The sequence below is a fragment of the Onychostoma macrolepis genome, chromosome 10, assembly GCF_012432095.1.
Source record: "Onychostoma macrolepis isolate SWU-2019 chromosome 10, ASM1243209v1, whole genome shotgun sequence".
Classification (NCBI taxonomy): domain Eukaryota; kingdom Metazoa; phylum Chordata; class Actinopteri; order Cypriniformes; family Cyprinidae; genus Onychostoma; species Onychostoma macrolepis.
The window spans coordinates 2,124,513-2,148,458 of NC_081164.1; the positions used below are offsets into that span (position 1 = coordinate 2,124,513).

At 35.9% G+C, this 23,946-nt stretch overlaps 2 protein-coding genes across 2 annotated transcripts; one reads left to right on the forward strand and one right to left on the reverse strand.

Annotated features, from left to right (window-relative positions):
* The first annotated feature begins 1,334 nt into the window (after positions 1–1,334).
* On the forward strand, positions 1,335–12,750 carry ca9 (carbonic anhydrase IX). The gene is given in 11 exon segments (XM_058790069.1): positions 1,335–1,464; positions 4,907–4,939; positions 5,899–6,069; positions 6,930–7,072; positions 7,241–7,333; positions 7,454–7,489; positions 7,491–7,521; positions 8,047–8,204; positions 8,285–8,411; positions 9,356–9,412; positions 9,746–12,750. Coding segments are annotated over 11 exon segments (1,074 nt in total). The 5' UTR covers positions 1,335–1,355; the 3' UTR covers positions 9,862–12,750.
* A 115-nt stretch (positions 12,751–12,865) lies between these two features.
* zgc:114200 (Gamma-secretase subunit Aph-1b-like) lies at positions 12,866–23,356 on the reverse strand. Its single transcript, XM_058790070.1, has 7 exons — positions 22,864–23,356; positions 21,786–21,956; positions 19,387–19,460; positions 19,183–19,305; positions 17,860–17,987; positions 16,892–17,015; positions 12,866–14,858 (listed from the first exon to the last, which is right to left on the reverse strand). Exons 1-7 carry the CDS (start codon positions 22,974–22,976, stop codon positions 14,830–14,832), a joined length of 762 nt encoding a protein of 253 aa, XP_058646053.1. The 5' UTR covers positions 22,977–23,356; the 3' UTR covers positions 12,866–14,829.
* Between the last annotated feature and the right edge of the window lie 590 nt (positions 23,357–23,946).

The window sequence follows — 23,946 nt, forward strand, 5'->3', positions numbered from 1 at the left end:
TGATGACGGGGCATTTTAAAGTCACTCCTTTCTGTTCACCAAATAGATGAACGTGGCGTTACTCACTCTTTTGGGGGCCACTAGATCTTTTAACAGGGTGAAAATCTTTGAACTGATGACTGATAAGAACCTCTATGTGAATGACGGCTTGGTCACAGTAAACTGGATTTATATCCTTACAGATACTGCTAAAGAAATGCCATTCTTTAATAAAAACATTTAATTTTAGACATCCATATACTGTACTTACTGCCAACCCCACTCAACTCTTACAATTACAACACAACCTTATTAGTGTTTTTAATTTTCAACAAGATCTGTCTATGATATACTTAACTCTGGTGGATAATTCTAAATTCTTTCTATTATTTCTTTAATTTTAACAAGAAAAAAGGTTTTAAAGCACTCCTTTGGGCAAGTGAAATTCAGTGAAATGTTCTCTTTCTCTTCATTTTTCTTCTTTCGACTCCCATTAAAGGTCGCCACAACAGATCATACATAGTTTATTTGACACTGGTTTTACACCAGATGAACACAAGTGAAATAGTTTGATAAATATTCAGCTATTGTTTATTAAAATTGATTATTGCAAAAATGCAATGTCTTATTGACATTTCTTTTTTTATTTTATTTTTTTTATATTGGACTTTCACTATGCAAAAAGACAAATCATTTTTGTTTTGCAAAGGAATTCTGGTTTCTTTGACAAACAAACAAACAAAACAAAAACTTGGTGCTATCTGCATGTTGTAAGACATCTGTGTAAAGAGTTTGAAAAAAATAGTACTGAGAAAAGCACATTACTAATTGTAGAAGAAGAAAAAATAATACATTCGGATGTTACTTTGTGACACTCAGACACTAAAATTTTAGACCATTAAATATGGAAAAAGAGTCACTTCTTCAATCAGCTTCAGGAGATTTTTGAGTTTTCTCATCTTGTTGTTTTCAGTTTATACAACAAAAAGTTGAGAAAACTCAAAAATCTGAAGCTGGTTGCCTTAAAATTTTAAGTTTTCTCAACTTTTGATTTTTACAGTGTTTGCTTTAACAGAATTAGCTACTCAGTTTGTAGCTTATTCCTACTGAACTTTGATCAAGGAAGGAGGGAGGCATGTAGTTTATGAGAGAGTGAGAGATTTCGTTACACTCTAACTCTAAGAAATGGAGAGAGAGAGAGAGAGAGAGAGATGTCCTGGAACCTTGAGCAGCTTGAGCATTGTGATTGGTTTGTTCTGTGAAGCCCGGCCCCCTGAGTCACTAAAGCAGAGGCTGAGATGCTGTGTGTGAATGAGAAACAAGAGCCTAACAACACCAGGTTACCTGTGGAAAACTCTAGTGCTGCGGAGGTCAGCATGCTGCTGGATATACTCCTCGTCCTTCATCTCCAGGTGCTAGTCATAGCATCTTCATCCTCCGCTGAAGAAGATGAGAGCAGTGAGAGGGATGCCCAACACGGTAAAGGTGAGCAGATCTGTAAAATCAGAGCATCCATCAGCGAAACTGTGTGTAAAACTCTGCTGATCTAAGAGCAAGCTTGCTTGTTCTCCAGCCTTTATTCAAATGTTTAAAAAATTGGAAGTGCTAAAACATGCATATTTTATATTTAAGTAATGAAAAGGTTAGTCAAATATTCATAGACAGATTCAACACAGACAAGATCATACAAATGAAAACTTTAGTAAAAAAAAAAAAACCTGTAAATTATGAAAGTGCGATTAAGATTGCTTTCAGCAGAGTTATGACTGTTGACTTTGGGTGCTTACTGGCTTTCATCCATATGTGCTGCTCTCTGATTTTAACACAACATGTGCATTCCATTTATATATCCATATAATCTACATGAGTAATTATCGGCTCAACAGCAGCATGAGCATATAATCTGTTATATGCTGTAAAATATCTTCTTTACAAGATCTGATGTGATTTAATTAACTGGAGATCTTTAAACCTGCCGATGATCAAGGCGTGTATTTACTATGGTATGTTGCAGAAGTTAATGTTTGATTGGCTTATTGTGAAATAGCTCATAAAACAAGATATTACTGATAATGTGTGAGTGAAAATAAAAAGAAATATCAAAGAGGAAAGTCCTTCTTTCAGGATCACTTGAATAGTGCAAAAAATGAAATGAAATTCCTCCATAAAAACAGTCAGAATTTACAGAAATGAAGAGATGACCTCCAGGAGAGTAACATGTCTGCTGTGAGTCAATGTGACACGTTGATCAAATATTCCTGGATGGCAGTACCCATGAGCTGTTTGTGGTTTTCTGAGGTTGGAGAGCGTTTGGTCTACGTGCCACTCAGAGTGTACCAGCATCTCCAGCTCACATGATGCACTGGTTTCCATAAACACACACACACACACATCCTGATTCTGAAGAAAACCTCATCAATTGCAGAAATCAAAAATAAGCTAGATATTTTTGTGTTTTACCCTACGTAATACTGCAAGAAGTGTCAAATGAGGCTAATTCGGTGTGGCTCACTGTTCTGAACTGCTGGATAATCTCTGTATGTGTAATTGAGCATGAGAAAGAATGTCCAGTCACATGAATGAAATCTCCTCCGTCTTACCTCTGCGTTAGGAATGAAGACATCAGTAGGAATAATGTATAAAACAGAAAGAGTAATTAACTTTTAATGTAATGTAACAAATGAAAAATCACAAATACAAACTCAGATTTCCAAAAAAGCAACCCTAGTGAAAAATAAATATACTAAAAAGTATTTGAAATACATTTATTCTACAAATACATTTAATAAAATAATTAAATAAAAATATCCTGCAATTGTAATTTTAATATACTAAACTGGTATACTTAAAGCCTGCTAAATTGGAACAACTAATTTTGTGCTTAATGCACTTTAATTGTGCAGAAGTAGTGCTGAAGGACAACTAAAGATACACTGAAGTATATTTGATTGTGCTAAAGTGGAACTATTGCAAGTATACTTCAGGTACACTTTAAATATCTTGCATTTAAAGGCAGATTTTATTCAAAGATTATACAACCCTCATTAATAGTGACATTAAAACACATTTTTGGCTTAATATTAAGAAATGTGCATTGTGCACAAGCTTCAGTACTCCAAATAAAGATTAATTATGTAAGTCTTAAGCGATATGCCAGTAAATATGTTAATAGATTTGAACTATACTTAGTATGAAATAAATGTCTTTTAAATATATTACTTTTTTACTAGGGCAGTTTTACATGCACTGCTGCAGCTTCTTCCTTTTCTTGCAGAGCGGCCTGAGCTTTGAATCGTTCTGTTTTAAGCAGGTTGAGTTTAGCATTAGCGCTGTTGTAAGTCTGCACTGCTGCACATAATGCTCACATTCACAGAGCTCGATGAAGGAGGGATTGTGTGAGTGTGCTGATGTGTGTGAATAAGGAAAAGATACTGTTCTTGCTGTCTCACAATGACCAAACCTGTTCTCTACCTGTGCCTGGTTTGCTCCAAAAGCGTTTGTCCCATAACTGTAACAGAACATTATAGCAGCATGTTAGTATATTACAATAATATCTGATATTATTATTATGGTATTATATATACGTTAAAAAGTTTGTTGAAGTTCACCTCACTAGAGATCCAAGCAGCAAAGTTGGAGTTGGTTAGACTTGGAGCCTTATTTTACGAAAAGTTATCAGAATTTCAATTTATCAAATAATTTCTAAGACATAAGTCAAAATGTGACTCATGATAAATAACTGATTTATATGACACAAAGTCTTTATATTAAGCATATGTATGGGGATTCTGATGATCTCTAATTAAAACAAGTTCTAACCACTTTAACTCGGCAACCGTTTGATCAAGGAAGTTGAAATTTAGCATTTATGTATGTTTTACATATTTGATAAATACACGCAGGGTGTCTAGTATGGTGTCTACAAGCTGTATAATGACTGAATTTACAGTACGTAGGTGTTTTGTACATAGACTCTGCTGTAGTCTTGTACTATTTTATTAATATGTTGTGCTGCCTGTATGATTTCTTCCCTCAGATTTATTGCTTCTGTTTGTATTGTTGTCATTCGAAAGGCGCTTTGGATATAAACATCTGCTAAATGAATAAATGTATATGTAATATTAGCACTGTTAGTGGTATTTTAAATGTTTTATAATTACAAGTTTATATTACTTGTGTAGTCATGTTGGGTTGACCCTAAAGGTCCTTGCACACTGACTCTGAAATTTTCTTATTTTTCGGGGGTTTTTGTATTCGCCATCCTTTCCTATCAAAATGCTTGCTACGGATGCGAAAATGTAGAAAACCGAACCTGATCCGAATTTTTTATGATGGACGAAAGTTTCAGAGGCAGTGTGTAAACATGATTGACACAACGTGAGCTCATTTTTTTTTTTTAGTGTGCAATGGCCTTACCACCATGAACTATTTTCAACAATGACAAATAGGAGATATATATACAGTGCTGGAGCACTAAATCAGTCTTAAGTCGCTGGGGTATATTTGTAGCAATAGCCAACAAATACATTGCATGGGTCAAAATTATCGATTTTTCTTTTATGCCAAAAATCATTAGGATATTAAGTGAAGATTATGTTCCATAAAGATATTTTGTAAATTTCCTACCGTAAATATATCCAAACTTAATTTTTGATTAGTAATATGCATTGCTAAGAACTTCATTTGGACAACTTTAAAGGCGATTTTCTCAATATTTAGATATTTTTGCTCCCTCAGATTCCAGATTTTCAAATAGATGTATCTCAGCCAAATATTGTCCGATCCTAACAAACCATACATCAATGGAAAGCTTATTTATTCATAAATCTCAATTTCTAAAATTGACCTTTATGATTGGTTTTGTACAAACCAAAGTCAAGTTTCGATTCCTTTCTTCCCTGACACAATGTCTTTCCATTTCTTACAGGTTCTTCTCATCAGCACCACTGGGGTTACCATGGTAAGATGGTATGATACACACAAAAACTGCTAAAGGACCAAAAGCTAAAATTTTAAAAATGTAATCAGACATTAAATGTATAAATAAAATGAAATGATTTTAATATAAACTATAGATACATATCATCTCACAAATATTCTCAAACAAATACAACTGAAAACAAAATATAAAAACAGAAAGATTAGTTTAGTTTGCACATATTTTTATCTGCGTGAGTTTATTGCTTTATTGTGTCTATGACATCAGTATGTTGTGAAACACGATATAAGCCTTTATAAGTGTTTCCATCATGAACACCACAAAGACTCAAAGCTTTTCATTCTCTTATTTGTATTGTGAGTATTTTAACTGAGGTGTTGAACTTGCAAGTTCTTTGCAATAGTAATAGTTTACTGCTTGCTGCTCACTATAACTAAAGTAACTAAATGGCCATTCAGAATAAAGCAAAGTTAAAAAGTTGCCAATAGTCTTAGCAGTTCATGCAATGCAAAAATGTCCTGAAGCTTTATCGGTAACACTTTATAATAATGGTAAATAAATAATCATGCATTTTTTATGACTCATGTCGTAGTTAAGGTTAGTTGTTGATTAGTACTTGCCTTAAGTCATCATTAGTTATTATTAAACCAGTATTTGGTTTAATAATAACTAATGATGACTTAAGGCACACAACTTTAACTACGTGTTTGTTAATGTATTAATTGACACTTTGAGGTACATTGACATGAATTAACATGCATTAGTAAATGATTACTCATGCACTGTTAATGTAAAGTGTTTCTACTTTATCTGTTACTAGTGATTTTTATGTTTATTATAAGGCTCTGACAAATGGCCTTGGATTTTAGAAAGGCACTATACAAATAAAACCTGTTGCGTAAAAATGTCATGAGTTAACTTTTAAATAAAATGATATTGTTAAGGCCGTTGCACGTTAATGATTTCTTTGTCTCGTTCAGATCAGGACGCGTGGTTATCTGCATTTGAACACTGTAGTGGAACATCTCAGTCTCCAATCAACGTAGACACTCATAAGGTTTTCTATGAGCCCAAACTACCTCCCATTAAACTGGAGGGGTATGATCTCACCGGCTCTCCCGCTCTTACCCTCATCAACAACGGTCACACATGTGAGTCCAGGCCCTTACACAGAATCAGATGACTCCACATCAGAACATCAAATAATCAAATAATGAAACAGCATACTTTAATACTTTAAGTAACACTTTAATTTAAGGACCAGTTCTCAGTATTAACTAGTTGCTTATTAGCATGCATATTACTAGCAGATTGGCAGTACTTATCAAGCACATTAATGCCATATTTTTAGATCCCTTATTTCGACCCATACCTACTTAACAACTAACCATTAATAAGCAGCTAATTAGGAGTTTTTTGAGGCAAAGGTCATAAGTTAATAGTGAGAATTGGTCCCCAATCTAAAGTATGACCTTCTTTCATGCTGTTGCTTTTCAACAAACAAGAAGGTAAAACTGAGTAATTCAACTTTTAGACAGAATATTGCCAGCTATTTTGTGTATTTTTGCTTCACCAAAAATAATTGTTAAAAGTTAAGTCAAAACAGAATCAATCATTGTGTCTTTGAGCAATAGCGGTGATTTTTTAGATTTTTTTAACGAATGTGGTTTTTGAAAGAATCAGTTGAGTCAATGATTCAACGACTTAATAAATTGGATGAAAAACACTCATTCCTACAAGGATGAAACATGATTGAGTAAATGATTGGAAAAAAGAAAAAAAAATGAATGCATGAGGAAAGCCAGTTTTATACTTTAACTGATAAAATGACCAAAAATGAACCGTTTTAAAGCTCTAAACAATGCTTAAAATACAAATACAGTTTATGGACTTTATTTACCATTTGTTTTTGTTGCTGGATTAAATTATGTAATTACATTACCTTACTTGAATGGGTCATTCAGAAATGAAAAGACGTCTGAAATGCATGTTGTTTCTGTTCTTGTGTCAGTGCAGCTGAGTCTGCCGAGCAGCATGCGTATCATGAGGGGATTCGATCATGTTTATGTCGCAGCCCAGCTTCACTTCCACTGGGGAACTACAGAGGTCCCTGGTTCAGAGCACACCATCGATCATGTTCATTTCCCTGCTGAGGTGAGCTGAGAGAAAGGAAACGCACGGTTTAATGGTCTCTCTGAGTACAGCCAAGCATCTAGAGATCATGTTGTTGGCCCAGACTTTCTGGAACATGAGTGATTATAAAAATTGTGTAATGTGTGACATTTCATAAACACATGCTACCACAATTTCCTCATTCCTCAGATCCACGTGGTTCATTATAACTCCAAATACGCAAATCTCACTGAGGCTGCTAGTAAAGCCGATGGATTGGCAGTGTTGGGAGGATTCATAGGTGTAAGTTTTTTAACTGCAACCTTCTGGCTGCAGTAAAGTTTTCCAGTAAGGTTTGATCACTTCCAATAAAGTCTTTGCAATACATTTGTTAGTATTTCCTTTTGACTTTTTCCTCAACAGATTGGCCTTCATGACAATGACAACTATGAGAAGATTCCTGTCTGTGTTAACAGACATCAGCATAGAGGGTGAGAAACTAATAACAGTCAACAAAGAAAATGTAAAACGACATTTGTGACCCTGGACCACAAAATTTAGAAAATCGCCTTTAAAGTTGTCCAAATTAAGTTCTTAGCAATGCATATTACTAATCAAAATTACATTTTGATATATTTATGGTAGGAAATTTACAAAATATCTTCATGGAACATGATCTTTACTTAATATCCTAATGATTTTTGCCATAAAAGAAAAATGGATAATTTTGACCCATACAATGTATTGTTGGCTATTGCTGCAAATATACCCCAGCGACTTAAGACTGCTTTTGTGGCCTAGGGTCACATTTATGAAAATGTCTGAATATCTTTTTACTAGAAACACAAAAAAGTTACATTGCTCTTTTGTTGATTTTGATTGCTTCCATTGTCCTCAATTGTAAGTGGCTTTGGATAAAAGCGTCTGCTAAAAGAATAAATGTAAATGTAATGTAAACGTCAAGCATAAAGCACTGATGATTATCATCCAACCTGATCTGATGGTCTTTTTTTCAGAGTCAGACACTGAGATTCCTGGCTTTAATGTGCGCCATCTACTGCCGGACAGCCTGGACAGGTTTTACAGGTACAACGGGTCCCTCACAACCCCTCCGTGCTTTCAGACGGTCAGCTGGACTTTGTTCAACGACTCAATCAGAGTCTCAAGGAGACAGGTCAGATTATTCTCACGAGAGAGCATCACTTCATTTATAGCACTTGCTGATCTAAATCAGTCTTGTTTTTCTTGTATTAGCTAGCAGCCTTGGAGGACACACTGAAAACTGAACACAACAAGCTTTTGTCCAAAAACTTCAGAGCTCCACAACTTCTGCATGGGAGAAAAGTGCTGGCATCTTTCCACACAGGATCCACTTCAAGAAGTATGTACAGTCTATATTAGGCCTTTTAGCTCTTTTATACCTGATTGTGTTTGAAATCATATTTATGAAAATGTCTGAATATCTTTTTACTAGAAACACAAAAACGTTACATTATCAAATAATGTAGGCATATGATGCACTGTAGTTATTGTGTACATACACATTGATCTACAAAAATCTTGGCAGATGTGTTGAATACATGGGAGATTGTTTTTATTTATTTTTTATTTTTTGGTTTCTAAACTCTGATTCAAAGTTAATTTTGTACATAATTGACATACACTCTATAATTATGTATTGGTTTGTATAACTTGGGGTTGGGGGAAAAAATGTTGTTTTTATTTTCCTGTATCTTTATCCTTTTATTATTATAAAGGTTCAATAATTTAACCTTTATTTAACCAGGCAAGTCAATTAAGAACAGGTTCTTATTTTCAATAACAGTCTGGCAGGAGAATTAATATCCCCTGAGGTACAGTCAAACATATTACAATACATAAACAGATTAAGCAAGGCTAATTGGGTAGTTTGGCGTACGAGTTGTGTAATTATTTTGAAATGACATGCAAGTACTTTAAAAATCTTCAGTACAATGTAACGTATATACAATAAGTATGTAAGTAGTTAAAGACATTTGATATAAAGTGGCTTCATATCTACCGTTTTATTTTTTGAACCCAACAAACATCTAAATGTCACTTGGTTTAATATTTCGTATTTAAAACAATGCCAATTCCTTCAAGTTATCAGTTTAACTGCACGACACACTCGGATTCAAACTGAATAGAAGCAGATAATGACACAAACTCTGGATTAAATCAACTTGAGCTGAATAATGACACCCTTGTCTTCTGTAGAGCTGTTTTACAGCATTTCCTGTTGAAACAATCTGTACTGTACAGTCAATATGAATTAGTGTATGTATATTTTGTGTTGTTTTACAGTAGCCAGTGAAACTCTACCACCTGAAACACAAGACACCAATATAATGGAATCTAACGGTAAGAATGTATCATTTACTGTAATTCTGCAGCAGGATATAAAAACAGTTTATTATTATTATTTAACAGAGGACTTCGTCTTGTGTCGATGTTATCTGTTTCATAGTGCTAACATGGTTTCATTTTCAGGAGGAAAAGTAAACGTTACAATAAAAATAAAATTGCTGAATTACTTTTTAGGCCTGAAATGGTCACATACAATATATAAAAAACTTTCAGGACGCATGTGACATTATATGAACTTTTGAAATGTTCAAGTTATTCCTTCCTTACTGAAGCTCTCTGTGTGTGACAGTAATATGAACACAATATAAACGTGTTTTTTCCCCACAGGACATATTCTGACGATAATCTTTGGGGTTCTGTTTGCCGTCACGTTGCTGGTCTTCTCCGTGTACACATATCAACAGAGGAAAAAGTACTCAAAGTACGTTCATATCCATTTCTAATTCATCACTTCATTTGAATTAAGTCAGTATTTGTTTGTAAACCTTTAATACTCTCCGCTTTTTAGAAAAGATTAAATATGTTTCTCTTTTGTCTCTTTTTCGCTACAGGTTTAAAAAAGACTCCAAGCAAAATGTTATTTATAAGCCAGCTGCCGTTGAAAAAGACATAGATCAAACCTCCGTTACTGTATCATAAACCACGTATTTATTCAGAAACTTGTTTTGTCTTGTTTGTCTTCAGAGTGAGACTTGGGGATAAACTGTTTGCAAATTAGTAGAAATTGCTGCATACAGTAATGCAATATGTCATTACATACCTGGGGGAAAAAAGGCCAAGCCCAAAATGACGAAACACTAAGCTTTTAATTGTCTTAACCACAAATTATTGGTCAGGAAATAAGCACAGTTTAAGCAAAAGCAACCCACTGCCGTCTCAGAAAAACATCAAAGACAGAATGAAGTTTTTGTCAGAATATGGGACGTTTGATTCAGAGCGGAGCCGAGTCGTGTGGAATGATGAATCATGATAAAACATGAGTTGTGTGGTGATGCACCAGAGATCTGGTGAGAAATATAATGATGAATGCATCTAGCACAGGAGCTGATCTCTGTGAAAACTCAATGCTTTGGAGTATCAGAGAATATTGCAGAATGGCTTTCTTCCCACAATTAAAAAGTTGTTATCTTAAAGAGGAACGATCAGATGTTATTTTTTCAACAAGACTATACTGCCAATACGGCAAAGATGACCAAGTCCATCAGGCTCATGAAATGACCAGGTCAGAGTCCAGATCTGAACCCTACAGTGAATGTTTGCTCTCAAATTAAACTCAAACAGACTGGGAGACACTTTTCAACTACTCATGAACTGTTTGAAGCCATTAACATTGAGAGGAACAACACTGACTGTTCTTCCTGTAAAAAGCCGTCTGTAAGTTTACCCACATTAACGTCTAACCCTCTGGTATTGTTCATTTGGGAGTCACACTGGTGTTGCTCACAGTCAAAACCGACTTTTTGTGAAATAAATATACTATATTTCATTTCAATATTTCTTTTTAACATTTTGCATTTTGAGTGTAATTCGTGTTACTAATTAATATTCATATCTAAATTACGGACTATTTTCTGTATAAAATGTAAAAAAAATTTTTAAATAATTTTTCAATTAATATAGTATTTAAGTTAAATAATAGAGCAAAATTATTTAAAATCCATTGAATTGAGGCAGATTTGTTTCACCTTGTGGTGGAAAAAAGAAAATCATTAGATACCAGTGTAGCCATATAAATATATACCCGTGCTGTGCATTCATTATTTACTGAGCCGTGTTTTCAGACATAATTGTTTACGTTTTGTCACCCTTTGCATTGTGGCTGATTTGTAGATTGTACACACCAAAACAACTCTGTGTGACTATTTTTTTTAAAGACCATTTAGCTTTTTGCAATCAAGTCCACAGTTTTTTTGTTTTTTTTTTACATAGGGACTGCCATAAAGGTTTTTTTGTTTGTTTTTTTTTTAGTGAAATGACCGAACAACATCAGAGGGTTAAAGAAACCACAAGTGGAAGATGATTCTGTCCTAAGTTACTTCATCTACAGTTTGTGTGCAGTTCTTGATAATTTCCTGACCAGTGATTTGAAATTAAAATGGTTAAAAGTCCACAAAAAAATTTTAATTTTTGGTTTGGCTAATTTTTTTTTTTTCTTTCTTTGCCCTGGAGTATGTGTCTGGAGGTTTTTGTACATTAATGTGTCAAATTCTTTTTTTCATTTTGCTGTTTCATATGTTTCTTTGCTGTTTCCATTGTATTTAGGAAATGAATCATAACATATTATTCATCCACCTACAAAATGTACAAAGGTACTCTTAACAGTATCTGAGTGAGCAGAACCTAGTTTACATATAGATAAACCGTCAAACCACAGCCATGCATTTATATATGACCCACATAGTGACCACTGCCTCTGTCTCTCCAGTCATCTTACACTACACTTCAGAAACTATATTTTAGTCTTGACATACAGTTTCAAAATTGTAAGTGTATAATGACTTTGTGAAGCCATGTTGTTTTCAGTCTATTGTTCATTTGGGAGTCACACTGGTGTTGTTCACAGTCAAAACTGGACTGTTCTTTGCTGCATGTCCTGTCAGCACCAGCAATGTTTAAGACGATTAAACTTTGAATTTGGAAAATCCATGAGTTAACTTGTGTTATATAGAAGAAATCATGACAGGTCATGTAGAGGTGTGTATTTCAACACAATTCAGTTGAAGACTGACTGTGAAGCATGGAATCCAATGCACTTGGCAGGTCAGGGGGTCAGTTCTCACATTTCAGTAAGATATTTAACAAAAGGGCAAAGGTCACATGACCCCGAGAGCCTAAAAGCCACAAATACCTAAAACACTTTATACATCAACAGGAGTTAATACAATATCTAACTACTGAAACAGTGATTTTACAGCATTTATTCGGTTAATGTCAATTACTGAAAAAAAAAGTTTAAAAGTTAACATTAAAGGGACAGTTCTCCTACAAATGCAGTTCTGTCATCACTTACTCGCCCTCATGTTGTTCTAAACCTCTGAGTTTCTGGGAACACTTCAGGAATTATTCTACATCCATAATCCTACCCAATACCTAAACTTAACACCTACCTTACTATTAATAAGCAGCAAATCAGGAGTTTAAAAGCCGTAGTTAATGGTTGCTAATGGCGAGAATTGAACGTTAAAATAAAGAGCGACTGAGTTTCTTTCTTCTGCTGTACACAGAAGTAGATATTTTGGAGAATATATGTCCATAAAATGATACCCAAGGCATTTACTAATGTTAATAAATTGGACATTATTGTGCAATGCTATCCAAATATCCTAACATGAAAACATGAACTTATGCATTCAAATCTAGATTTATGATTCGCATATGTGTACCACATCCTCTAAATATTTGTAAATATTTTGCTTCCCCCAAATAACTCCATGAAAAGTCCACAAAATAATTAACAGGGTATTTTTAATCTTTTTGTCAAATCAATTTTGCATATGAACAGCAATCTGATTCCCTGTTTGGCACGTCATATTCTTAGAAACTTTATAAAGCAGCATTAAAATGTTACATAATTACAAGAAGTCCTTTTGTAATTGAAATTTAGTAAAGCACCGAGTTATTGTGTCCAATTACAGAACATGACGAGAGCTCCATCTGCACAGGTTTAACACTGGATGACAAACGTAGAGCAGAAACAACTCGCATACAGACACAGAGGATGAGTACAGAACGTAATACATTAACACAGAACGCTAGTGGTTACCGAGGAGCTGCCAACATCCAGAGAAACAGACCTGAACGCCGCATCAACACAGAACCGCTGAGACGCCACTGTGGTCTGTGATGTACCGTAACGAGCGTGTGCTGGATGCGTTTTAAGGCTAACAGACTAGAAAACGGGTAATGTGCAAGTAAACGCAGTGATGTTAGTGTGCTGGGTTAGGAATTAAAGCTGTTAGTGTAACTCACTAAGAAGACAAGTGTGGATCTACATACAGCAGCAGAGTAAGTGTCAGATAACTGCAACTGTGATGACCACACGGCCGACAGGCCCAGCACCAGTTCATATGTGACCCTGGACCACAAAACCAGTCACAAGCGTCCATTTTTTGGACATTTGAGAGCTTTCCATTGATGTATGGTTTGTTATGATAGGGCAATATTTGGCCGAGATACAACCATTTGAAAATCTGGAATCTGAGGGTGCAAAAAAACAAAACAAAATCAAAGTATTGAGAAAATTGACTTTAAAGTTGTCCAAATGAAGTTTTCAGCAATGCATATTACTAATCAAAAATTAGGTTTTTATATATTTACGGTAGGTAATTTATAAAATATTTTCATGGAACATGATCTTAATGTTGTAATGATTTTTGGCAAAAAAAAAAAAAAAAGGATAATTCTGACCCATGCAATGTATTTTTGGCTACTGCTATAAATATTATGACTGGTTTTATAATATTATGACTGGTTTTGTGCTCCAGGGTCACATATTAACACAAACAGAAGATTCTGTTAGATATGTAAAAGTTGCATTCAATTGTCAGAAATATATTGAAAATTGAGTTTTTCAGTTGCTTTGTGATTCCCGTTCTCTACTGATCAAATGAGCTCCAAACAAATGAAAAACGACCACCAAGCATCAATCTGTCCTGCATAATTACACAGAAATGGTTAAGACATTCGTTCCGTTTGAGAAATTGAAATGTTTTCCTTGTGCATTTGTTTGTCACAACACACGCGTTTCAAAATGTACACAGCAATTATGAAAACTCTTCAGGGTTATAATAGCAGTAAATGGAAATGCTCTGGACTTTACACATGTACGAAGTGGACATACACAATTACCAAGTTAAGTCTGTCCTAACTTAAACATATTGGGTTTCTTCTTCACATGTGTATGTGTGTGTGTATGTGTATGTGTATATATAGTAGAAACTTAGTTTCCTGTAAAGCTGCTTTGCAACGATTGTATCGTAAAAAGCGCTATACAAATAAACTTGAATTGAATTGAACGTGTGTAATAATAATAATGATAACATGAGTAAAAGAGGGTGAAACTGGTGCTCTGTTTGATCGCTCGTCCCCTTGAAGCGGCTTCACTCAGAACGTACAGGAAATCAGCAAATAAAACTCAAAACCACAAACATTCACAAGAAGAGCTGGACAATGATGCTTTTAAAACAAAATAATATTAGAGATCTGTCTTATTGATTTGCATTCAGATCAAGCTATTTACAGTGTTTCTGTGACAGCCTCACGGCCGTTGGCCCCGTTGAGATGGCTGATGCTGGATCCCCTCAGGGTTTGAGCTGGTGAATGTGCTCTTTCACAAAGCGCTGCCATTCATTCGAGCAGCAGACTCAGCCCATCTGTTGTCCCAGATCTCGCTAGGTATGACAAAAACCGTCTTAGGAAGATTCCGCCTCAGCTTTCCTGCCTGCAGAAACAATCAGACAGACAAAAGCTTTTCAAGGGCCTGGGACTGGTGTGGTACAGTACTGTATTGATCTGTTTCTCTCCCACGCACGTGTACATCAATGCACTGTAATTACGAACTCACTCTCTTACTTGTAGGGGGCTCCAAAGACACTCAAATACTCAAAACTACATAGAGCTGCTTTAAGAATAAAATTGAGAATATGTTGTATTCCCAAAAACTTTACAAGTTTGGTAACACTTTAGTAAAAGGGACCAGTTCTCACTATAAACTAGTTGCTTATTAACATGCCTGTGATTAACATATTGGCTGTTTATTAGTATTTATAAAGCACATATTCTGCATGACCATATTCTACATCCCTAATCCTACCCAATACCTAAACTTACCAAGCACCGCACTAACTATTAACACGCAGCTAATTAGAAGTTTACTGAAACAAATAGTTAAATGGACCTTAAAATTAAGGTTTCATGTGTTAACATTAGTTAACTACATGAACAAACAATAACCAATACGTATACATCATTTATTAATATTAGTCAATGTTTACTTCATAATTTACTAATGCATTTTTTTTTTATCTTATCAATAAAAGTAAAATGTCAATGTAATATATTTTTACTGACAAAAAAAAAAAAGCTTTAAAATGCATTGCTCATTGCTAGATTATGTTAGCTAATGCATTAACAAAATAGGGCATTAAATGTAAAGTGATGCCAACATTTCACAAGAATGTTCGATCACACTTTATTTTAAGGTCCAATTCTTGCTATTAATAAACCATTAATACAACTGATATTAATAAACTCCTAATTTTCTGCTTATTAATAGTTAGTAAGGTTGTTAAGTTTTACGTATTGGGTAGGATTATGGATGTAGAATATGCTCATGCAGAATATGTGCTTTATAAGCACTAATAAACAGCCAATATGTTAATAATAGGCATGCTAATAAGCAACTAGTTGATAGTGAGAATTGGTCCCTATACTAAAGTGTTACCGAATATTTTATCTTTTTTCTTTAGACAACACACAAAAGAATCTTGAATTTCTCAAAAGAATCTTCTCACAAATCAACGTAAATAAGCTCCTAAAGACTTTTTACAAGCTCCAAACTCAGTAAAAACTCAACTCATATCTTTAATCTTATACTTAAAACAATTTTTAGCAGTAAAAATAAGACTCAGACAGATACAGGACACGTTCACTATTGAGGAAGCTACATCTTTAGACAGGTTCTTTACAAATAACTATTTAAAACACATGGCGTATTAAAAATGCAATAGCGTGTCCTAAATTCTCATTCTCAATGAAAATAGCATGCATGCCTATTATGATTATTACAGTATTATTATTTCTGTAGCTGATCTGAGCCTATGGCAAGAACTGCCATATAATAATTATGCTTAAATCATTTTTTAAGAAGTTTGTTAGAATGTTCCTATGTACAGCTCTTGGAAAACAAAAAAAATCTTAACTTAAGAACATTTCTGTGAATCCAGCTTCAGAGGAAACAAATAAAATGAATGAAGTTAAAGTGTTGTTTTATGTCTAAATGACGAGAATGATTTTTTCCCCCCCGAAATGTACAATATTATTCTTTGGGATGCAGTGGAATAAATGTTTGAGATACTTGACAAACACACTTAAATATGGTAGAAGAGTAAAAATACTTTGTTACTATCCACAGCTGTGGAAATATGGGGGCCTGCTGATGTGTGATACTCAGTCGACTACAACGAGAGCGATGATGAACATCTGGAAACACATGACTGTAGAGCAGTGTCCTCCAAACCTGGTGCTCGAACCCAGGGCTCGGAAACACCGCTACAGAGCTCACACTTCAGATTGGATTACTGTTTAGACACAGGGATGCAGAGTTTAGCCCCAACCCTAATTAAACACACCTGATCCAGCTAATCAGATCCTTCAGGCTCAACTGAAAACTACATGTTGGAGCAGGGTTGGAACTAAACTCTGCAGGGCCCTCCAGGAACCGAGTTTGACACACGTGTGAGTGTCGTGTCTTACGTGTGCAGAATGCATTGAGGCTGTGTAGTGATCCTCCGGATGAGAAGAACGCCCAGACGCCCATCAGCAGCGTAATGACGTACACAGGAGGCAAACTGCCCTCATACAGCGGATTCAGCAGCGACTGACACATGGGGAGAGAGAAAGTGTCTTTTAGACTAGTAGCAGAGTAAGTGATGTATACCATAATAAAACCGCAGACCCAACTGGATCTAGACTGGACACATTTAATATTTGAGATGTGTGGTGATATAAGATAAAATCAGGGCCAAAGTCTGCTGAGCTATAAAAAAGCAATATCTGAGCAATAACATTTCCTGGGGAAAGTTTACAGACAGAAATAACCCAAGCTGTGCGTATGAAACCGAAACACAGTCCCGTAACGTCATGCTCTGGTAATGTGAAGCTCTCCTGCTGCATCTGAGCAAGCCCGTCTAAAGCAGCGTTACCATGTAATAACACAGAGTACATATCCAATGTCTGGTGTAACTTTACACCATCACAAGCTACAGGCGCTAAGCTGTGAGAATTTCTAATGACAATTTATTTACCAAGCTTACTGACGATACAGTTCAAAAGTGTGGGATCTATTGCAACGTTTTTGAAAGAAGACATCAACATTTATTTGATCAAACTTACAGTAAAAACAGTAATATTCTAAAACATTATTACAATTTAAAATAGCTGTTTTCTAAGCGAATATGTAGTAAAATGTAATTTATTGCTGTGATCAAAGCTGAATTTTTAGCATCATTACTCCAGTCTTCAGTGTCACATTTCTGATTAACATTATTATTAATAATGTTGAAAATAGTTCATTCTTCGTATTGTTGTGGAAACCGTGAAACCTTTTCTCACGAACCTGAACCTGAAATGACTTGAACTGGTGAAGTCAAAGTCTTTCAGTGTCAGTTCACATCAGAGATATGTTGACATGTGAAGGATGGAGGTGTCCGTGCAAAGCTCACCAGGCCAGCGACTAACAAGTGTAGAGAGACGACTGCAGCGATGACCCACCAGCGGCTCTTCTCACAGCCCTCGAAGAACACCACGCCCCAGAACGTGTGCAGCAGCGTCAGCGCCAGCGTCATCAGCGCTGCAGACAGCAAACACAACATCTCCATCAAGACCCCGCCTATCATCTCAGGAATTCAAATATACTTTTACTTGACTAAATATTTCTTGGCATATATAGAAAATTGTACATTCATTATGACTATGTCCATGGAGTTATAAGATTTCAGCAGGTCCAGAAATCACACTTTAAATCAGTTTAAAATGTAAAAAAATTAAAGTCATCCCAGTTGAGAACACTGCCTTGAAGACAGATGCATTTTCAATAATGTATGCATTTCTTTCTTGTGAAAGAATTCATCCAGGTTTGGAATCCCCTTAATAAATAACAGAGGTTTTAATTTGTCAGGACTCACTAATTTTTATGAATTTTTCATGACTTTCCCAGTCGCACTAAAGGACTTTTACATTATTATTATTAGTTTATTTATTAATTTATTTTTTCCCAAAAGGATTGCACTCTCAAAGAGCAATTTCTAGTCAGTATAATGAGCAAAACTAGAACAACTATGACTTTTCCAGGCCTGGAAACCACAACTTTAAAATTTCCTGCTATTTCTGGGTTTTTCATAACTGTGGGAACCCTGTTATTATAAATAGTACAAAACTATATAGCAGTGTAGTAATACATGAGAATATTAAAATTGAAGAAAAAACAATTAAGGGATAAAACAGACCAAAATTAAATGAACAAAAACAAATCAAAGTGTTAGGGATGTCTGCCAAAAATCATATTCTTTTAGTATCATTGAGAAATTTTAAATCAGGTTCTTACATGAGCATTATAAACATAACATTTAAATGATAATATTTAAAAACTGAACCAATCAAGAACAAAGCATTATAAGAGATGTCCTCTTGATAATGTAATATACAGGTGTTTCCTGTAAAAGTAGAACCTAACAACATGACCTTTATTCTGTCTCACAAAAAACCAACCAAAAAAAAAAAACAGCTGTCATATGTTTGTTTTTCAATGCCAGCTTCCATATTTCATGGCCAAATCCAGAATAAAATATTAAAGTAGTGTTGTGTTTTTCACAAAAAGAGTTTTTTTTCAGTGATTACTAAATAAAATATACATCTTTCCCCAACAGCAGGACTGGTTTGTCTCATTTGTCAAATGCTTTGTCATATGTTGACATACAAACAGCACATCTGAAAGCTGTTGGAAACCGTTGATTACTCATGGCCCACGAGGCTTTGCAGGAGCTCACCTGCTGTAATGAAGTAATACTGTGAGTCTCCAAAGATGCCCACCGTCCCGGGACCCAGAGAGTCAGACAGGATGTTGATCATTGAGAACGCACCACTCATGATCCCGAAGCCCAGCCCAGCCACTGCACACAAAACACACAAGCTGATAAAACCTGACTAACAAAGTGAAACATGAAACACAACAACAGCTGAGCACAGTTTACCGTAAGCCATCTGTCGGACCGAAATAGCTGAACTGTCATCATCACTAATGGCAGCCAGACCCTCGTTGGCCTTCCTGATGAATCAACACAAGAGTTAAAAATGAATCACCGTTTCAAACAACCAAGTTCATTAGAATCAACTGACAGCAGCGAAACTGCTCGAGTTTGCAATTCACAACTGAAAACACAGCATACACTGGAAGCAGCCATTATTATTCCTTATAACAGAACGAATTCCAAAATCATGGCATCTATTTATAATTTAAGGTAAGACGGTATTATTTTTTCATTTCAATTTTGAGATGTTTTTTTTTGTCTACTTTGCTTCCATAACATGACTACTGAAAAGAAAACATACAAAATACACATTTAAGTATTCAAGTCATTTGCATCTGTAGATTTAAATTACAATACATATTTTTAAAGGCTGTTTTCCCAGAAATCTCTGCTTCACAGCTCTTACATACACCAAACCTTACCGTTTTATTCCTATTAATATTCTGCAGGTTTTTATTTCTTTCCTGAAAACATGGTGAAAATCTATTGTTTTTCTAACCGTTGACAGCATTTTCTGACTGTTTCTCAATATTTTTAACTTTAATGTGTCCAAAAAAAATAAAAATAACAAGAATTTTGAACTTGATAGTATCCAAACTTCAGATTTCTGTTCTGGAAAAGTATGCAAATACAGTCAGGTCCATAAATATTGGGACATCGACACAATTCTAACATTTTTGGCTCTATACACCACCACAATGGATTTCAAATGAAACAAACAAGATGTGCTTTAACTGCAGACTGTCAGCTTTAATTTGAGGGTATTTACATCCAAATCAGGTGAACGGTGTAGGAATTACAACAGTTTGCATATGTGCCTCCCACTTGTTAAGGGACCAAATATAATGGGACAATTGGCTTCTCAGCTGTTCCATGGCCAGGTGTGTGTTATTCCCTATTTATCCCAATTACAATGAGCAGATAAAAGGTCCAGACTTCATTTCAAGTGTGTTATTTGCATTTGGAATCTGTTGCTGTCAACTGTCAAGATGAGATCCAAAGAGCTGTCACTATCAATGAAGCAAGCCATCATTAGGCTGAAAAAACAAAACAAACCCATCAGAAAGATGCAAAAACATTAGGCGTGGCCAAAACAACTGTTTGGAACATTCTTAAAAAGAAGGAACGCACCGGTGAGCTCCGCAACACCAAAAGACCCGGAAGACCACGGAAAACAACTGTGGTGGATGACCGAATAATTCTTTCCCTGGTGAAGAAAACACCCTTCACAACAGTTGGCCAGATCAAGAACACTCTCCAGGAGGTAGTCAACAATCAAGAGAAGACTTCACCAGAGTGAATACAGAGGGTTCACCACAAGATGTAAACCACTGGTGAGGAAGGCCAGATTAGAGTTTGCCAAACGACATCTAAAAAAGCCTTCACAGTTCTGGAACAACATCCTATGGACAGATGAACTTGTACCAGAGCGATGAGAAGAGAAGAGTATGGAGAAGGAAAGGAACTGCTCGTGATCCTAAGCATCAGTGAAGCGTGGTGGTAGTGTCATGGCGTGGGCATGTATGGCTGCCAGTGGAACTGCTTCTCTTGTATTTATTGATGATGTGACTGCTGACAAAAGCAGCAGGATGAATTCTGAAGTGTTTCGGGCAATATTATCTGCTCCTATTCAGCCAAATGCTTCAGAACGCATTGGACGGTGCTTCACAGTGCAGATGGACAATGACCCAAAGCATACTGCAAAAGCAACCAAAGAGTTTTTGAAGGGAAAGAAGTGGACTGTTATGCAATGGCCAAGTCAATCACCTGACCTGAATCCGATTGAGCATGCATTTCACTTGCTGAAGACAAAACTGAAGGGAAAATGCCCCAAGAACAAGCAGGAACTGAAGACGGTTGCAGTAGAGCATCACCAGGATGAAACCCAGCGTCTGGTGATGTCTATGCGTTCCAGACTTCAGGCTGTAATTGACTGCAAAGGATTTGCAACCAAGTATTAAAAAGTGAAAGTTTGATTTATGATTTATTATTCTGTCCCATTACTTTTGGTCCCTTAACAAGTGGGAGGCACATATGCAAACTGTTGTAATTCCTACACCGTTCACCTGATTTGGATGTAAATACCCTCAAATTAAAGCTGACAGTCTGCAGTTAAAGCACATCTTGTTTGTTTCATTTGAAATCCATTGTGGTGGTGTATAGAGCCAAAAATGTTAGAATTGCGTAGATGTCCCAATATTTATGGACCTGACTGTAAGCGCACATTTAATTAGATACTGCCTCATTTGCATATATAAACAGTTCAGAAAACTTTCTAATGGAAACTAGACTGAAGATTTGTGGATTTCTTATCATGTATGGTGCACCATGAAGAGTCTCACCTGAGCAGTCTGTAGTATGCAAAGCGAAAGACCTCCTGGAGCAGGACCGAGAAGAAGACCCCAAAAATCAGCAGGCCCCTCTGAAGACTGAGATCCTGCGAGTTACTGGCCTTTATAGCGATGAACCACACCAGAGAGGACAGGAGCAGAGACAGCAGCCAAAAAAACGCCCTGAAACAAACACACGGGCTGTGTTCGAAATGCCATACTCTGCAGTATCCAGTATTCTGTGCATAGTATGCAAATTTTCTTTATGCATGGAATACCCGGATGACCGGCTATATTTGCCAGAATCTGCTAAAATTTATATATATATGATAATTTACACTCAATACGTTATTGCATACTGTTTTATAATGTACTGAAGTATAAATATCTGCCACCTAACTATATTTACACACCTGTTGCTAAAGAAAATGCTGCTATTTGTGTGTAAACACAATTTATCATTATTTGAATATATCGCTTTTTCCACTGCCAAAAATATCATTGTTCAGTTAAAGACAGCTCAGTGTTGATCCAATTCTGCACAATATGAAAAGTTCATCAATTATGAAATGAGCTCAGTGTTGTTTACTAGTATGAAGCCTTATTAACAAGCCTTAAAAAAAGAACAGTTAGCACATTTTTTTGTAAGATATCAGCCTGGACAGCTGTGCTGAATTAATGTTTGGTGTTTGTCACGTGACCACACTGTAGCACTCTACTCTGAAACATTTGTTGCTTATTGTATACCATTTCACACACTTTTCTTCAAAAAAATAGTAAGCAGTAAGCAAGCATGCCATTTGGAGCACTTCCAAGGGCCTGTTAAATGCCAAGAACAACTTCAAAACTTGATTAATGAACACTCAAAACAGAAATGTCATGGAAATCAGGCTTATTTTAAAATATTAGAATGTTCCAAACATTATATAAAGAAAGATATCCTGAAGGATAACGTGTTGTCCGCTGTCCAGTCTCTTACAAAAAAGTATAGTGGAGGCATCATGGTAATACTATGGTACTTTGGCATGTTCCACTGAATAATTGATGTTTAAATATGAGGATGTAAGTGAGATCGGATCACATGACTCACCCTGCGATCAGAATGATGACTCTTAACGGGTCTTTGGCGATAGTGAAAACAAACAAGGCGAAAGACGGACCAAACGCTATGAAAGCACAGCCAAAAAACACTGCCAGAGTCATCCTGGATAAACACCTTTCTCTGTGACTGTCCGATCAGATAATGAGCAACAACAGGGCTCGACACAAACACTCACAACGAACGCGAACAATGCTGACAGAGAACAGACGCAGGTTTACTTAATTCTCCATAAAATAGAGAGAGTTTAAACCTGATATTCTGATTCGCAGCCGTACAACACAGAGAAATCACAGTATCCTCATATAAAGAATCGATCCATCAAAGCTAATAAATCCGATTATATCCGCGCGGTTTATATCGGTCTTCGGAGAGCGCTTTGTTCGGTAACATTTTCAAACTTAATCTTCAGTTTCTCTTTACCCGAATAAAAAAAAACGCGACGCTTCCGAGGGCTTTTGTTTGGTGTAAAGCTCGGCTTGCGCTTCCGGGTTTACGTGCGTGTCTTCCGCCGCTGCGTGGCGCTGTGATAGCAGCAGTGTTGCCAAGTCCGTGGTTTTCCAGCGGACTAGTGTTACTTTAGCCGCGGGTTGAAGCGACCTCAATAACGTGATATTTAGCCCCTCGAATGTGAATTATACTGAAAAACGTGTATTTTAACCACCGCGAACGCGATTTTTACCGGGGAACCCCCCTCGAAACGCGAGTTTTGGGCTAGTTTTGAGTACAAATAGGGAGGGTTTTGTTGCGAGAACCTGGCAACCCTGGATAGCAGACTGTCGCTAGTGAAGAAAGCTGCAAATGCAGTTGCAACTGTTCACAAAGCAGCATGTTTTAGTGCTGTTATTCCGTTCTGATCATGTAAACAAACTAGCCCAGGTGAAAAACAAGTACACTTCCATAATGTACTTAAAGTGCTCTATTTTCGGGCATTAATTTTGTACTTAATATACTAAACATGATCCTTTAGTACTTAAAATAAACTTAAGTTAAGATCGTCTAAGTGTACACGGAGACACCGTGAATATTAACTAAAATACACTTTTAAAATACTATCTTTGTATTTAAAAATAT

Bases quoted from the DNA above. Each gene is read 5' to 3' on its own strand.
- zgc:114200 (XM_058790070.1), bottom strand. From the start codon at position 22,976: ATGACTCTGGCAGTGTTTTTTGGCTGTGCTTTCATAGCGTTTGGTCCG. The intron at 19,461-21,785 runs GTGAGACTCTTC...TTGATTCATCAG, and splicing joins GCATACTACAGACTGCTCAG to GAAGGCCAACGAGGGTCTGG. The intron at 14,859-16,891 runs GTAAGACACGAC...TTGTTTCTGCAG, and splicing joins CCTCAATGCATTCTGCACAC to GCAGGAAAGCTGAGGCGGAA.